The sequence below is a fragment of the Lissotriton helveticus genome, chromosome 6, assembly GCF_964261635.1.
Source record: "Lissotriton helveticus chromosome 6, aLisHel1.1, whole genome shotgun sequence".
Lineage (NCBI taxonomy): Eukaryota > Metazoa > Chordata > Amphibia > Caudata > Salamandridae > Lissotriton > Lissotriton helveticus.
The window spans coordinates 1417837887-1417857054 of NC_136067.1; the positions used below are offsets into that span (position 1 = coordinate 1417837887).

Below are 19168 nucleotides of genomic sequence, written 5' to 3' on the forward strand. Positions count from 1 at the left end.
TTGGCTCCTGATTGACTCTGTAGGACTGTGATGTAAGTGTTAAAGTGAAATGCACTGAAGGCTGGTTTAGAATGTTGAGTTCACAGTTACATGCAGAAGAATAAAGATGTGAAAAACTAAGCTCGATGTGTGACGTAGTCATTAGAAGGTACCCAGGATGGAGAAGAGATGACACCACTGACACACTGGAACTGACAATGCATTTGTCTTGTGGTTGCTAAAAAAGACCTGGGATGTTTGATCAAGTTTACAATAAAATACATCCAATCAGCCAACCTTGGCATACTGAATCGAACTGAGGCAGAAGCATGTACGCTCAATTAGTAGCTGCCACATAATACCCAATCAATTGCTATCAAAATCACTCAAAGCCAGCATTGTTTTCTGTGAGTAACACCTAAATAGCAGAATACTAGGGAGCCCACTGACAGGTTACTGTCCTGTGACTATCAGAGTTTATATTTGTTTAGAGAACACTAGTCACATGTAGTAGATGCTATAGCTTTGAATGAGGGTTGTGGTTAGTTTTTCATTTCCCTTTATTGGTTTTAAGTGTAAATCATGTCTGCCTCAATCACGTTGTGCTGTTGGCTGTAACATGTTACTAAAGCAGCACTTACTCGAAGAAAAATCAATTAAATGAATGGTTTCCTGTTTTGATAATAGGCTATGCAATGGGTGTTGCCCTGTAATTGTTTCCTATGTTATCTGGGCAGAGGTTTAAAAATGTAATGTCTCTGGTGTACCGATACTAACAAAAACTCTTTTTTTCTATGTTCCACAGGCTGTGAACCAATTATAGTCAAGTATCTGGAATGGAGAAATATAGAGTCTATTGTGGCAGTGGTCTTCTCCTGCCTGGGGATCCTGGTCACCATGTTTGTGACCCTAATATTTGTCCTCTACAGGGACACCCCTGTGGTGAAATCCTCCAGTAGGGAACTGTGCTACATTATACTTGCTGGTATCTTTCTTGGTTACATCTGTCCATTTACCCTGATTGCCAGACCTACAACTGGTTCCTGTTACCTACAGCGTCTGCTAGTGGGATTATCCTCAGCTATGTGCTACTCTGCCCTGGTAACCAAAACCAATCGCATTGCCCGTATCCTCGCTGGGAGCAAGAAGAAGATATGCACACGTAAGCCCCGCTTCATGAGTGCTTGGGCCCAGGTGGTCATCGCCTCCATACTGATCGGCATGCAGCTGGCACTTTTGATTGCTTTGATTGTAATGGAGCCCCCAATGCCCGTTCTCTCCTATCCAAGCATAAAGGAAGTCTACCTGATCTGTAACACAAGCAATCTAGGGCTGGTGGCCCCACTGGGCTACAATGGACTCTTGATCATGAGTTGCACCTACTATGCCTTCAAGACACGGAATGTGCCCGCCAACTTCAACGAGGCCAAGTACATAGCCTTCACCATGTACACCACGTGCATCATCTGGCTGGCATTTGTTCCAATCTACTTTGGAAGCAACTACAAGATCATCACCACTTCCTTCGCAGTTAGTCTGAGTGTGACGGTGGCCCTGGGGTGCATGTTCACTCCTAAAATGTATATTATAATTGCTAAGCCAGAGAGGAATGTCCGCAGCGCATTCACTACATCGGATGTGGTGCGCATGCATGTGGGCGATGGCAAAACCCCATGCAGATCCAATACTTTCCTGAGCATATTTCGAAGAAAGAAGCCAGCTTCTGCGAAAACAAAGTAAGTGTTGCAGCATGTTGTTCTTCTTACAGAATAATCCAAGTAGTTGGGTTTGAATTAAAACTTTGCATTGTATTTTTATTCAGGAATTGCCTAGAAAATAGATCCATGAAAATATTCAGCTGAAGGTCAAAAGGGATTCGCTGGAGGTTCTGTAAATCCCCATTGTGGTGCAATACTGAGGAGGGAGACAACCTTCCTAAAATATCTCCATGTTCAATGTCTCAAAATGTGGAAGTCTAGGAGCATATAAGCATGTTTGTTTGCAAATGACCATAGTAGATGAATGGACCCTGCATTATGACTGCTTCTCAGAAAACTATTTTGTGACTCAACAAGTCAAATACAACCCAAGTAATCCTTAGTACCCTTCCAAGGTGTCTCTTTTAACCAAAACAAATTGCTTTGCGTGTATTCCTATTACACTGTGTTAAAACGTCAATATCATTTTAATGATGTCACTATTCTGCTGAGTAGTTCTGCATTTGGTAAACCATATTGATGGACTGTATCTCAAATTCCATCTCTCAGCGAGGACATCAGAGGCGACATATTTGTGTTTTCCACATATTTTGTTTTGAAACCAGAGATTCAGTATCACATGGACGATTGGATCAAGTTATAAAGTATTTGCCCCAACTGAGGAAGGAATATGGGCCTGCTTCTGCTGCAGTCTTGCAGTTTGTTTAGTTCAACTGCGATAATGGGCCTCTCTTTTTAGAGAAAGACCCATAATTACCCCAGACCTGCAGAAGGTGGAACTCATTGCATTGGCTAGCCCATCCCTGGAGAAAAATAGACTATCCTGTAAGTGTGAGGGCATGAACAAGGGGAAAGATGCAGGAGTTATGGTGACTGAGGCTCTTTCATCTGTGTGGATAATATGAAAGATACTCAGCTATGGAGCAGAAACGTACCAAGGAAGGAAGCCATGAATATAATCTGTACTTCTACACTCTGGTACTCCAATGGACATCAAGCTCTCCCAAACATATTTTTGGGTGATAAAACGTCTGATCTGTCTCCTAGGCAAAGCAACACATTGATTTGGGTCAAGGCTAACCATAGGCCAGTGAAGTTGCCCATTGTGTGTGTTAAAAACAATATTCCTAAGTCTCTAATTGAATTTCAACTCTCCATTGTGTTATTTTGGGGGTCTTATCCTATTAGGGAGCTCTAAATGGGACTTTGTAGGACCACGGGGGATGGAAGAGAAGAAAGGAGGGGGAAGGTAGAATGAGAAAGTGAAACCTCCATTGCCTAATGCAGAAGCCAAATGTCTCTAGTCATAATGCCAGCATGGTTTGATTATGTCAGTATGCCCACGGTGTCAATTTGGTTTAGGTGTAGCTGGAACTGCAAAAGTAGCAATATTACTGCCACTACAGAACATGAGGGTGGCAGGGGTCTTTTGGGACATGGACCAAGGGATTTAACAGTAGGAACATTGGCACGTGACTTTCACAGCCTTAGCACTGAATTCCTAACTATGAGGACATGTATGTCATGCCTGCAGCACTGAAGACTTTCAAAGTAATTACCTTAGTTAACTGTTGCATTCACATTGAGCTAATTGTTACACAACAGTGGGGTAAACCCAGTATGCAGATGGACCTGGGCCAATAGTGATATGTACAACAGGTGGTCCAACTGACCAATAAGTGTCTCTAAGAGATAAAGCTTTAAAAAAAACTAAACATTTTAAATTAAATGATAACAACAATATTTTATCCTTGAAGAAGTTTATAGTATGAATATATCCATGATTCACAATATCAATGGTTGCTACAACGTACCAAAGTGAATAAAGGTGCTCAGGGATAGTGCTCAGTGAAAGGTTGGGAATGTGATAGTGAAAATGATTACAATATTTAAAATTATGTAGTAGACCTGTCTAACAACGTATCAAAGGACTAACTAAACAACCCAAGTAACGAGACATTATAAATATGTATAGAGTTTTCCACTTCTGGGCATAATTAATAGGTACAGGTCGAGGTGCAAAGAAAGTCAACTTTAAGCTAAGCACTAAAACACTAACTCAATAACAATCATATTTAATTACATTTTATTGTATATTCTTTTATTTTATTTTATTTTTTCATTCAGTAATTTTGTATCATTTACACAGCCAAGTTAATCTTAACTGCGCATTGCAAAACTGCAAACTGGAGAGCGTCTGACTATGTTAGTTGCACAACCAGCTTTTCCAGAATGGCTAAATTGGGAGACAAGTACAGCAACTGCCAATAGAGTTCAATGATTTTCTGTCTGAAAATCTTCTTTTTCCTATTAAGGCATGTCTGGACAGGGGACTACCAGATAAAGCTGGTTATCTGAACACATGACTCCAGAAAACTAGGACCTGTTGAGTTTCTCAGCTATAAAGCATGCTTCCATTCCATATAGAAATTGAAGCACCAGGGTCAAAATCTTGCACAAGACTCTAGACTTTACTGGGAGGAAAAAATATGAGTACCATTGTGCTGCACAACTGATTCCTATTTCTGAAGTAGAATTGCCCTAATTCCCACCTTTTAAGTCTTCTGCCATCAAGCCATTTATAGTTTGGGTTGACCTCCATAAAACACATTACAAGCATCCAATGTGGAATTGATCAGAGACACAGCTGCATAATATAATCAATGATAGATCACTTGGATGACCCTCTAACACCATTGTGATATGGCCCTTCCTCCACAATCACCATTAAGACAAGCAGAAATTGAAAGACTGTGAGTGCTCATTTTTAGAACCTTCTCCTCTACAACCAAGAGTGAGAGGAACATTTTCTTAAATTCAGGGTCTCTATAAAAGTCCACATTTAAAAATGTAAAATGCTCTAGACTAGTCAGTGTTTTCTCTTCTTGCTGTTTGTGAAGGCCAGGGGCAACCAAACAGTGTGTTCTACAGATGTAAATTGTACAGCCTGTCCCATTCGCTCTCTTTCAACACAGCATGAGCAAAGACCTGTGAGTCTGATGAACATCCTTTACATCACTATCGATATTTTCCTTGCTAGAGGTGCAGAAATTCCTAATTTGTGCAAAGTGACTTTGTATGTCAAGCAAAAAATAGACAACGCAGATAAGGCCACAAGTGTGGCATTATACCACTGTCTATACTGTGGTAAATAAATAAATAATACCTCTCTTTTTGAATGTATAAATGAATAACAGATAGCTCAATAAATAAGAGTCAAGATTCGAGGTAGTAGGAGTTTTGCAGGTTTAATACAGCATAAAGGACAGGAACAGGACAACCTGCACGGGAACAGAATGGTAAGCCCTGGCAGCGCTGCCGGGATCAGGATCGGGACAAGGGATCACTTTTTAATAACAGTATATGAGCATATATACATAGCGCAAGCACATAGCATTACATTGCAATAGGCGTAGCAGTGGGTGGAGCAAAGGGTGTGACGCGTAGCAGTCGCGAAAGATAAGGGTGAAAAGAGGTGTAACAGGGCGTATACATAGACATGTGATGCAAACGTAACAGAATATGTCATGAATGGGGCGGAAACCATGGAGGGGGCTACCTAAGGAGCCGGGACCTCTAACCTGATGGTGCGCGCAAACTGGCAATGACGTATCACTAGGAGAAGCTGGGGGCTATGAACTCTGTGCTAGGAGCAGAGACTGAAGTCTGGAGAGTCAGGGCGACATGTACCTAAACCCTATCTAGTATCTGATGTTTAGGGAACATGTTGATAGAATCCAAATGTTATCGGGGTAAAGGCGAACAGACTCTAAGACTGGAGCATGCATTATTCTACATGTAGTGCGTGATGAAGAATATTAAATGACCATTAAATGCAGTATTTCTCTAACATGGGGCCGTAAAGGCTAGACAATGACGGAAACTATTGATGCGATTCAGTAGCTTTAGGAATGCAGGGAAGGAGGGCTGTACTGATAACTCGAATCATAACATACTCTTGGCAGACTCAGAGGCAGAGCCAGGCTGAACCGGGCACTGCGAGGCAGGAAGTAAGTGAAGGGTCGAGGATACAGGTGGGGGCTGTATCGCTCCTCAGCGAGGCTTCAGGAGACAGGAGCTGAATCTGGTGTCCAGGCCCTTTTGAGGCCTAGAAACGGGGACTTTACAATGGAATAACGTGCACACTGAGAAACGTGGCAACGTAGCTTTACATAGGCCTGATATTCGTAGTATTCACGAGAACTGGAAACTGGCATACTAGAGGTGGACACAACTATAATTGCGTCTTTAATCGAACATGGGGAATAACATATGCATATTAATCATGCACAGATAACATATGATGGAGGACGCGTAGGGACACAGAACATGGCAAAATTTACTTTTCCACATTCCCTCCTTGTCACTACGTTTCCTTCAGGAAACATCAATATTCATGATACCATCTATCATTTCATACAGTATCATTTGCTCGTCTCGAATTTTCTTGGAACTGGTTTTAGAACGGGGCTTGGGACTAGGAATACAAGAGGTAGCACAGATGCCGCAAATCGCAGGGCCACATTGTATACAGAGGCAGCAGCTAAATATGATCGCTACTGCAATACCTAGAAAGGACAAGACTTTCCATCCCCAGGCGGAAATTATATTCCAGAACCAACCGGACCATGTCCAGGTGCCTGGATTTTGGTGTAACAGATGGGCAATTTTATGAAGTCTGGTTATAGCTGAATAAACAGACGGCGCGTTATTTGGAATGAAAATGCAGCAACTAGATCCGATGACTCTACAGGCCCCGCCCCTATCGGCCAATATGACGTCAAGGACGAGACGATTCTGGAGCACGACAATTCTCATAAAGGATTGTTCTTCGGTTAAATTACTTAGAGCAGAAGTAGTCTCAATTACTACTGCTTCAAGGGTTCTGGTTAACCTACGTATCAGTTTACTATTCACAACTGTACCTAAATAAGGGAAGACACCTTTATTGATATCTATATATTGTTCTAGAGTAGTTTCAGTATAATCGACAATCGGGAGGTTTCTCTTGTGTCTAGTATGTACTAGGTGGGAATTCCTGTGGTAGTCGGGTGGGGCTAGAAAAACAGGTGGCAGTAGGAAGGCAATGTAACAGGTTCCCTCCCAATCGAGGGGCAGACGAACATATGCGGTTTGACCACAAATAAAATAAGAATGACATGAAGCTTTGAAAATAGATTTTCCACTGTCACTATACTTGACAATAGTAGTACAATCACTATGTCCTACATGTATGGAACCATTATTTCGGACACATAATTCCCCTTTGACTGGTAGTACTGAAATAGCAGGTAAGTCTGGAGTAGTATCAGACTGAACATTCAGGACCATGAAATTCGAAGAATAATTACCTAAATTGTACACTTCATTTTCTAGATCTGACCCTGTTCTGTGGGAAAGACCTTGCTTGTCTGGAAAACATGTACTGTTAAGAAAAGACATATCTGTTGAGGATGACGTTAACGTGGACCATGCTCCACACGAACCATTATGTGAAAAAGGGTAAGGAAAAAGTGGCAGAACTCCCTTCGGTGTCTGGAAAGGGGGGAGTCGACCACACACCCAACAATTAGTGGCATTGCTGGTCTGGTGTGAATAATGTAACATGCGGATGAAAGAATTATTTCGCATAGCGAGGCGGTAAGAGAGTTCATGAGGAGGCAGATCACTAAACGTATGCTCTACTGTAGCATTAGCAGACTTATTTACATGAGAAACTGGGAAATACAAGTAGAATGCATAACTGGTGCAGGAAATCATAATACTGAGAAATAATATGAAACATAGAAAAACGATACATCGGATTGAGTTTTGACTAACTCTCTCACTATGGGGGTCTATTTTATACATGTCAGAAACAGTCTAACCGTTTCACCTAGGGGAGGACTTAGACAATCAAACTGGCTGACTTATTTTACTAGACCGGAGTTTCAACTTATACTCCTGCTGTGGAGTTTTCTCTAACAGGGAAGGGTTTGTAGCAATGTCTTTTGCGGGACAGTCCTTAAGAATAGTACTTTGGCAGTCCTTCAAATCCTGGGAAATGTTCTTTGAGACGGGTTTCAGTCCATAAAATTTCTTTACGTGCGAAAGATGCACCCAGCCTTTGCGACCCTCCAACTTCACGGCTGTACGGGTGGCGAGGAGGACCTGTCGGGGCTCCTTCCAGCGTGGCTCCAGCGGACTTGAGCGGTCAAAATTGCGAACCAAGACCATGGATCCTGGAACGATTTCATGCGGTGCCACCTCGGTATTGTCTGGAAATGCGGCGGCAACCTGTGAACGACAAGAGTTGAGGGCAGACATCAAGGAAGCTAGGTAATCTGTCAGCATATTACTTGAAACATCGGTAATACTTCGGGGTCTAGGAGTACCCCACATGTTAGGGGGGCGGCCGAAAACGACCTCATACGGGGACAGACCTGATCTGGAATGTGCGACCATGCGCATATAGAACAGAGCGACTGGCAGAGCTACTAGCCAGTCCACACCTTTCTCTTTACATACTTTGGCGATGCGGATTTTCAGGGTCTGGTTATGTCTCTCTACGAGACCTGCTGCTTCAGGATGGCGTACACAATGGAACTTCCACTGGTACCCTAACAAAAGGGAAACGTGCTTCATTAACTCTGATGAGAATGGCTGGCCGTTATCAGAATATACGACCCTAGGGAGTCCATAACGGGGGAAGAATTCACGAACCAACTGCTTGGCAGTGGTCGTGGCTGTGTAATCTGGGACTGGATATGCTTCTGTCCACCTGGACAAAGCGCATACAACTACAAGGACATACTTGAAACCTCGACATCGCTCCATCTGAATATAATCCATCTGGAGGACTTCAAAAGGGTGGTCAGGAGGTTGGAATCCACCTTGTTCCACCGGGACACTTTTACCTGGATTAAACTGACAACATATCATACAGGTACGGACTTTCTGCTTGGCTGCAGCTCGTAAATGCTTGTTGAACCAAATGTTCTGGATACTATCTAACATAGCTTTTTCTCCTAAATGTGCTGGACTATGTGCAGTATTGATAATGACTTGAACCATAGAGTCGGGGAGAAACCATGTGGCTTTTCCCTTCGTCACCCATCCTTGATCTGTCTGGACCCCTCCTTGTTCGGACCATTTCTTGATTTCTTCGGGAGTAGCATGTAACTGGATATCTATGACATCTTGAGTAGGGTCCTTAACTGTCATACATGTAGTCGGATCTGGAGTGTGTGTCATGTTAGCTGGAATGTCTGGAGTCTGAGCTGTAAGCTTGGCTATGCGATCTGCTAGATCATTACCCTGGGAAATAATGTCAGTAACTTTCGTATGTGCTTTGCATTTCATGATAGCAATGGATGTCGGTAAATGTATGGCATCTAACAGAGCTTGAATAAGGAGACCATGCTGAATCTTGGTTCCATGAGAAGTCATGAAACCTCTCTCCTGCCAGAGCACTCCAAAGTCGTGTACGACTCCAAATGCGTAGCGGGAATCTGTGTAAACATTAACTTTCCGGTTCTTAGCGTGTATGCAGGCTTGTGTCAGAGCAACTAGCTCTGCTGCTTGAGCGGACAGGGTGTCAATACGATGTGTCTCAATAACTTCGGTGTCGGTAGTCACTGCATACGCGGCGACTAGTTCTCCTGTACTTGTTCTCATACATGAACCATCCACATAAAGTGTCAGGTCGGGATCTGGTAATGGAATATCTGTCAGATCTTGTCTTGGCTTGGTCGTGATGTTGACTACTTCCACACAGTCATGTGTGGCAGGATTTGGATTAGCTGATGGTAACAGTGTAGCAGGATTGAGAACGTTGCAGCGTCTGATTTCTATGTGTGGCTGAAACAGTGTCAATTCATAACCTGTTAAACGTGCAATTGTCAAGTGCTGGGTCTGTGTTCGATTTAAAAGAACTTCCACGGAGTGTGGAACTTGTACTGTCAGGGAGTGTCCTAATACTATGGAATCACTTTGTCTGATAGCTAGTGCTGTGGCTGCAACTGACTTGAGGCACGCAGGCAGAGCCTGGGCTACAGGATCTAATGTGCTCGAAAAATAAGCACATGGCTTGTATTGTCCTGCTTGATCTTGTGTGAGAACAGATAATGCTGTACCTTCACGTTCTGTGACGAAAAGTGTAAAAGGCTTACTGTAGTTTGGTGTAGCTAGAACTGGAGCTTGGCATAAAGCTTTCTTTAACTCATTGAAGCTAAGTGTATGTTCAGATGTCCAAGGGAGGACAGTCGGTACGGCTGCCTCCTGTGTCGTTAACTGTATCAGTGGCTTGGCTAGAAATGCATACTGAGGAATCCATTGTCGGCAATAAGAAGTAAGGCCGATAAAAGCACGTACCTCCTTCTGGGTCTTGGGCTGAGGAAGACTCGCTATTAACTGAATACGGTCTGGTGTCAACTGCCTACCCCTCTTGGACAGTAAGTGTCCTAAGTATACCACTTGCTGGACACAGAATTGAAGCTTCGAAGGGGACACCTTGTGCCCCATCTCGGCTAGGAAATACAGAACTGTGAGGGATGCTCGCTCGCAATCACGTTCAGAACGGGCTGTGATCAGTAGATCATCGACATACTGGAGCAGGGCAGTGTCAGTTGGCATGTGAATATTGTCTAGTTGTCTCTTAAGTGCTTGACTGTAAATACTAGGACTTTCTGTGAAACCTTGAGGAGCTCGTGTGAACATATAGCTCCTTCCATTTAAACAGAATCCGAAAAGAAACTGGCTGTCTGGATGAATGGGAACACTGAAAAATGCGTTCTTGAGGTCGATTACAGTAAAGAACGTGGCTTCGGAATCAATGGCTGTCAATAGGGAAGAGATATCTGGGACAACTGGGTACTGAGGAATAATACATTTATTAAGTTCTCGTAGGTCAATCACTAATCGATATACTGGGGGTGCATTTGGATCAGTACGTTTCATGACTGGAATGATCGGAGAATTGCATACATTGGAGTCAGTTTCTACAACTACTCCTTGAGCGATGAGCTCGTCAATAATTTTGGATAAGGCTGCTACAGCCTCAGGTGGCAATCTGTACTGTCTGATTCGTGGTAACACTACACCTGGCTTGAGAGTCACACGATGGGGTGTGATTTGCATGTAACCTACATCAGTTGGACCTTGCGCCCATAAATGCTGCGGAACATTAGACAATCTGGGATCAAAATCTCGTAATACATAGTGACCCTTAAAGTCACGCAGGAACAGACGTATTCCCTCTGGGGAACAGCATATAACTGCACCTAACTCTTTCAGTGTCTTAATGCCTAATAGGTTTTCTGGACATGACTTAGTAAGTAACAGATCAGTAGTACGGGACAATGGACCTACTTCTAGAGTAACTGGCTTTGATATTTCATTTACGATAGGTTTTCCTGAAAATCCAAGGGAAACATTTCTTGAGCCTGAGAGCGGAGCCCCTGGAACTTCGGCGTGACTGATGGTGGTCCTACTTGCCCCTGTATCAATCAAAAACTTTCTGTCTTTCCCTAATACCTGACTGTGAACATAGGGACCTTCTTGATCTACAGGTATCTCGATGAGAGGCAAGCCTACCTCCCTCTCTAGGCTGTTTCATGAATACGGTTGATACTCTGGATACTCGGACTGTGCATACTGATACATTTGCTGTGTAACATGCTGTGTTGCAGCGATGGGCTGCGGTGCTGTAACTGTCTGTGGTGCATTCTGTGGCTGAGGAGTCTGTGGAACTTGTTCTTGTCTAGGTGGACGTGGTCTTTCTTTAGTCTTACCAGTAGCTATGTTGTGTTTCAGAACTGCACACTCGTTTATAAAATGACCTGGCTGTTTACAATAATTGCAGTTCCCTTTAACGGGAGCTGCAGGATGACTGGCTTGATTCGGACCCCTCTTCTGGCTGTCTTGAGGAACAGATTGTGCAACTAGTACTTTCATTTTCGTGTCTTTCATACGTTTTCTCTCATGATCTTGCTCTTCTCTGATTCTATTCTGGTGGTATTGGAGCATCTGTAACATCTGGGACGGGGTATTAGCTTGCCAGGTACTTTCGACTTTCAAAACTCGATTTTTAATTGGTGGACTTGAATTCTCGACTAATTTAGTAACAAAAAGGTGAGGGTATGACTCACTACTTGTCTTGAGGCCACTGTTGATGCTAAAACATTTCTCAAATCTAGAATAAAAATCACTAATGTCTTCGTCTTGTTTCTGTTTACAGGCTGAGATTGCATCCCAGTCTTCCTTTTTCGTTGTTAACAATCTGGGTAAAACTTGAATCAATAATTCAGGTAATTCTTTACATTTCGCTCCAAGACCGGTACCTGGTACTCGTGCCTTGTCTTCAGCTTCTAGAACTGCCCAATCGATCTTTTTCTCTCCCACCTCCCATTCTTTTTCCTTGAGCTTTTCATACACCCCTGCGGGCAGCAGAACCTTTAACATTTTAATTATATCTGGATACGTGTATTCTCCCATCCGGAGCATGTCTTTTAATTCTCGATGGAACCCTGCTGGATCTTTATCATGACAGGGGATTAATTTTTTCATCTCTAAGAGTTCCATCTTTGTAATCGGAGTGTAAACAAACACTCGTTCTAGTTCGCCACCCGTTCCTCTAACTGGGTGGACTTCTCGTAACGGATTCTGTCTCTCCATGTAAAATGGTTTACTTTCTGGTGGTGAGACATGAACAAAATGCGGGTTCAAAAACGTTCTATATTTGTGACGTTGTTCTAGAATGACACTAATTAAATCGGTACCTAAACCTTTCCATCTATACTGGAGTAACTCGTTCAGGATATCATGTAACGGACCTGGATCAGAGTGCTGACCCTCATACAATGTAATGAGGTGCTGGATCATATACATACCCACCAGTCGTTGCTCGGCTGGGGGCATTTTCAGAAACATTTGTGCCACTATTTCGTCTGGAAAAGTGGTAGAATCAGTAATCCATCGGACTGCTGATCGGGCTAGTTCTTGTTCATGCATAGTACTTAACTCACTATAACCGATTCGTGATTTCAGAATGTGATCGGTAGCTTGAAACACTTGTTCTAGAGAACCTTGTTCTGGTGCTGGATGATGGAAAGTTAACTTGTGTTCTAGGCGTAAATGGCGATCTGGGAATCTAGATTTTCCTACATACGCTATTCTTGCGGGATTCTCGTCGTCTACCTCTTCAGTATCAGAGTTACTTTCTTTCTCGCTTACTTGTGCTGCTTTACGCTGTTCGTGTAACTTTATTATTTCTTTACGGATTTTCTTGTACATACTCTCCATAGCACCGACGGTCTTGTGCTTACCCTCGGCTATATTATCACTCCACCTTGTCAGGGTTCTCATTTCGGCTTGATCTTTAGACGGGTAATCTTGTTCTCTTATTAAACAATTAATCAAAAACTTTAGTATCATGAGCTGGATCTCGGCTTTCCTTTGAGACATGACTTCGCCAATGCTTTCTGGATCATCCCCTGTACGGATGAAACGATATATTCTGTCTAGATCTTCTTTCATATTCGGTAGGGTGACTAGATACTCGGCCACCTTTCTTACGTGGAATGAATATAAAGCCATATTATCCTCGCCTGGGACTGGATCATAGCCGCATTCATTAAGGGCTTTTCTTATTTCTGCTACAGACTGATGTCTGGGCGTACGCTGTGACGCTTGTGCATGTAATTCGGCTGACGTTAAACGCTTATGTGGCGGCGGGGTCTGAGGAGGACCTCCTCCTGCGGCCCCTAAACTAGAATCGTCGACTGATCCTCTTCGTACTAGTGTGGCAGGAAATTGAAATGCGGGCTGAACTGGTATGGCGGGCTGGATCTGGGGGACCGTAGCAGGTACTGCAAGGGGTACCCCGGTGTCTGGAGAAACGGGGAGTGCCTGATTTACAGGGACTGGCGGAGCGCGAACAGGATTTGCATATTCTGGGACTGTGTCGTCCAAATAGGACGAAATGAAAATATCAGCTGCGGTCTGTTTGTGACGTAGCTTGGTCGGAACTAATGGTGGCGGGAAGTTACTGGATGCCTCTGGGGTCGCTTTTGGCAAGCCCTCGGCAAGAAGAGGATACATACCCTTAATAAGAGCATGCCTCTGTCTATCTGACTGTTCGGTTTTAACTCGTTCACCTATCTCGATTAATTCCTTTTCTTGGGCTCGTTCCAAGGATTCTCTACTTAATTCAGACTTTCTGATTTCTTTTTCGGTTCTTTTATGAGATTCTTTGCGCCATAACTCGATGGCATCTTTCTGTGACTGTCTGGCTTTCTTTTTCCATAATGCTTCTTCTACTCTCATGATGCACTCGGCATCCCATGTACCCGATACGGGCCATCTATACTTCTCTTCTAACTGTTTGGTATACTCTACCCATAAATCTAGATATAGTATGGCACTTATGCCATGCTTCTGATACATAAAATGACCTGGACTGTCCCTAGGCGGGACAGGAACTGCTGCTTCCAGCAGACCCTTTCTAGTTTTTAACTGACGTAACTTAGAAAACAAGGGCATGACTGGACTGTAATCTAGACACAATACAATACACAATGAACACGATACTTATTCCCCATTCATACCACGACATTAAAATACATGAAGAACTTTTAAAATAACAGTTCGAACAGAATACTACCTGGAATACGGAACACAGAATACATGAATTTTCTCGAGAACAGAACTGACTAGAACAGAAACCAGATGCACTGCTGAAACAGTACGAGACTTACCGGTCTCATAAAGAGACACGTCAGGACCCGCATCCACCGAAGTGGACACTTCGTTTGTGGGTCTGTGTACCACCAACCCACGGACCAGAGTCAATTAAATTGACCCTGTCTAGATACTACCCCAGTAACGGTACTCACCGGGCAGCAAGAACGGAAGGCCTCTGACTGGACTGGACTGCTACGACGACGGACGACGAACTTCGGACTTCAGTTACGGGTGGGCCTCCGGATACCTCGGACCTTGGACTCTCGGCTTGGGCTCTGGTCGGGACTCGCCGCGTTCCTCCACCGTCTCGTCTGGATGCTGGACCGCCTCCTCCGTCTCCTCCGTGGGCCTGAGGGATACTTGAAGCAGAAATATCTGCCGGTGCGCAGAAGAGTTCCGTCACGACTGCAGAGGGTCAGGGGGTCGGCGTGGCTTCACCGACGCATGGGGAAAGGGCAAGTCCCTATTCGGGCGCCATTATGTGGTAAATAAATAAATAATACCTCTCTTTTTGAATGTATAAATGAATAACAGATAGCTCAATAAATAAGAGTCAAGATTCGAGGTAGTAGGAGTTTTGCAGGTTTAATACAGCATAAAGGACAGGAACAGGACAACCTGCACAGGAACAGAATGGTAAGCCCTGGCAGCGCTGCCGGGATCCGGATCGGGACAAGGGATCACTTTTTAATAACAGTATATGAGCATATATACATAGCGCAAGCACATAGCATTACATTGCAATAGGCGTAGCAGTGGGTGGAGCAAAGGGTGTGACGCGTAGCAGTCGCGAAAGATAAGGGTGAAAAGAGGTGTAACAGGGCGTATACATAGACATGTGATGCAAACGTAACAGAATATGTCATGAATGGGGCGGAAACCATGGAGGGGGCTACCTAAGGAGCCGGGACCTCTAACCTGATGGTGCGCGCAAACTGGCAATGACGTATCACTAGGAGAAGCTGGGGGCTATGAACTCTGTGCTAGGAGCAGAGACTGAAGTCTGGAGAGTCAGGGCGACATGTACCTAAACCCTATCTAGTATCTGATGTTTAGGGAACATGTTGATAGAATCCAAATGTTATCGGGGTAAAGGCGAACAGACTCTAAGACTGGAGCATGCATTATTCTACATGTAGTGCGTGATGAAGAATATTAAATGACCATTAAATGCAGTATTTCTCTAACATGGGGCCGTAAAGGCTAGACAATGACGGAAACTATTGATGCGATTCAGTAGCTTTAGGAATGCAGGGAAGGAGGGCTGTACTGATAACTCGAATCATAACATACTCTTGGCAGACTCAGAGGCAGAGCCAGGCTGAACCGGGCACTGCGAGGCAGGAAGTAAGTGAAGGGTCGAGGATACAGGTGGGGGCTGTATCGCTCCTCAGCGAGGCTTCAGGAGACAGGAGCTGAATCTGGTGTCCAGGCCCTTTTGAGGCCTAGAAACGGGGACTTTACAATGGAATAACGTGCACACTGAGAAACGTGGCAACGTAGCTTTACATAGGCCTGATATTCGTAGTATTCACGAGAACTGGAAACTGGCATACTAGAGGTGGACACAACTATAATTGCGTCTTTAATCGAACATGGGGAATAACATATGCATATTAATCATGCACAGATAACATATGATGGAGGACGCGTAGGGACACAGAACATGGCAAAATTTACTTTTCCACAATACCATTGATGATATCATTGGTGATGTCACCCAATAAATTCAAAGTACAAGAATATTCGAGGACAGAATATCAGAGGACAAAATATCAAAAGGTAAGGGATGTATAGACTTAGCACTCCTAATTCCTCGAATATATATATATAACTAAGGTACATATATGTGGAGTTGGGTTTAAAAAATCAAGACTTGCCTGTTGATTTTTTATTTTCAATATTGTATCCTTGATATTGTGTCACATCGATATTTATGGTATCATTATTCAGGGTTCACACATCTTTTGGGAAAAGGATAAACCTCACTGCAGAGTATCCCAGAATATCATTACAGATAATGCCATGATTATTATATTACATATGTACCAATCCCCAGAGTACTGGAACAAGTAAACAAATACCTTCATTTTAAGCTTCCGGAAGGACCATAAGTGCCAGAAAGTGGAGATTTCATAACAGCATTTTAGAATTGATCCCAGTGTAATTTGTTGCATGCTTTGAGTTTGGCAGTCACTTGATTGCAACATAAGTAAAAGTAATGTAGTGTGTGATGAAGGTAAATTGAACCCTTTGTGTAATGTTTGAGGGAGCCAGTACGTGAATTTTTATCAGCTCATTTCCACATATTACAATAGGCCTGTGACCCCATCATTTTCTATTTAGCTCTCATTTTGGTACTCACTAGTATACATGACCGCGCTCAACAAGCATTAAGCATAAGAAAAACATCGAATTGCATGGCAATATTTAGAATCTATGTAATATTACTCTTGCATTGTTAAAAATATTCAGAGTCCTAACTTGCGCGGTGAAGAACTATCTTCTTTTTAAGCTTTTTTCACTACTTCAGTAGTTGTGGTGTCCGAGATTGTGAGTGGGATGTAATGGAAGCCTTTCTGAGACAACTTGATATTAGGAAAAGTAAACTCTATTTATTAAGCCATTCCAATCTATTCACAAACCTCCAAAAAGGGAGAGTCACCCTGTACAGCCAATAGGGACAGGGTAGTTTACAACTGAGACAACAAAAAAGGGTACCATTACAATGGCGGGTGGAACGGTATGCGGGACCATCCGCCAGGGGTGCGGTGGTCCTGCACCTGCAATTAGAATGCCACTGCCACCGTGATGGTGGCATCCCCCATTCCCAGCATTGTGGCGGGCGGTGCTCACAGCACCACCCGCCACAATGCTGGGAATGCACGTTGTGCATTGGCATGCACAAGGTGTCTGGCACCGTGCTGTGCCTGCCACCTGGTCCATGTCAATGTAGGGGGGTACCACAGGTGCACCCGAAGTGCACCCCCCAACACTCAGGGGGCCCGCAACGGGTCCCCACAAGCAGCAACCACTTGCCTTTCCATGGCGGCAATGCCGCCATGGAAAGGTTGCCGCCATGGAAAGGCTCTTCTCCGCCCTAATCATAATATGGATGGCGGTGTCTTGCAGACACCTCCACCATGTTATTCCCTTTTTCCGCCCGGTCGACGAGTCGATCTGCAGAAAAGGGGCGGACGGTCTTTCTGTCTGCTGCGAACCTCCCAGCCATCCTAATATGGCGGGGGTCATTCAGGCAAGGATGGCAGGCGGATCACCCCCGCCGGGCCAGCAGTGGCTACCACCAGCCCGGCGGGGCGATCCGCCCGCCATCCTAATGGGCCCCAAAATTCCCTTTTGTGCACCCGTACTACATTTGGGTTCAAAGTTTGCTTTTATGGAGTGAATAGAAATAGCCTAAATGGTAATTAATTCAACATCTACAAACATTGTTGTAAAAACATTTCCCACATTCATAAAAATATTAAAATTATTCTCTGTCACACTACATGACCTCAAATTATATCTTCTTTTTTTCATAAAAACATTCATATATACATTACATATATAAAAACAAATGCTTGGATTAAAGGGACCTCACATAGTCCATCATTATCAAATGCCTCCCAAATACAAAGTCATTCAATCATACATGAGTGATAAAGTAAATTCATCAAAATTCATCAAAGCAAACAAATAATAACAATAATCGGTTAACCTGGAGTTTCGGTGGAAGGAAATGGTTCACACCACCGTCTTCAGGACAAAATATATATTATTTCAGATATTTCTAAAAGAAAGAGAAACTGGAATTTCAATTCATGTTGTTGTGAAATAAAGTTATATGTAAAACATCAAGCTGTACGAGATATCATAGTGCATTCCATTTTCGATCAAAACAAAGTGCCCCACTCTTCTATAAAACCTCAATGTTTATTGCAGTTTCTTAACCCCTTTAATGCTGCGCACGTTCAGCGGACGTCGCGTGCACGACCCCGGCAGTGCTGCGCACGTCCGCTGAACGTCGCGGCCCCGCCCGCGCAATGGAACGTTCCGCACCAGCGAGGAACGTTCAGCGCAGCGGAGGGGTTAAACCCACAGAGCACCAGTCATTGATTAATTTAAACAGATCCCCACCTTCAGCTGTCCATAGCACTTCTATTGGTGGGATCTCTATTATGAATATCACCAACCAATTCTATATATACCTTTAAAGGTCTCCAGCCCCTTCCATTAATGTTTCATGGGGTCTGGGCTCATAGGCTCACTGGATCCTCTCTGAAAACAACTCTTATGTCCGTGGAAACTTTCTACCATTGGGAAGAGATCGCTGTCTTACACACAGAACTATGGGCCAGATGTACGACGGGATATTGCATGTTCAAACGGGTTTACGACCAGTTTGATAATGCAAAATCCCTGTGGGCCAATTACTAACACTAATTTGTGACTCGCAAAATAGTGTTTAGCTACTCGTAATTAGGAAGGGGCGTTCCATGGGGCATCCTTTCCTTCCTAATTGTGACTTGCAGTCCTATGTATGAATGTTTTGCGACTGCAATTGCGGTCGCAAAACACTCGCATTTTACTGCCTTTAAGGAAATGGGTTGCATTTTTTAAAAAACTGCTTTATTTAAAAGCACTCCCAGACAAGAAGGTTTGCTGAGCCCAGCAGGCCACCATACCTGGGAGGGCCTGCCATTCTCCATGGGGTCGCAAATTGCGAATTCCTAATTAATATTCATGAGGCA

The 19168-nt window shown here is 43.7% G+C and overlaps 1 protein-coding gene across 1 annotated transcript in view; it reads left to right on the plus strand.

The window, feature by feature from the left end:
• The window catches only part of GRM1 (glutamate metabotropic receptor 1), a 2398293-nt gene that overhangs the window by 2217180 nt on the left and 161945 nt on the right, over positions 1-19168 (plus strand). Inside the window, exon 7 of the mRNA XM_078649207.1 lies at positions 785-1715. Coding sequence (XP_078505333.1) covers positions 785-1715 — 931 coding nt within the window. The remainder of the gene's footprint in view (positions 1-784; positions 1716-19168) is intronic.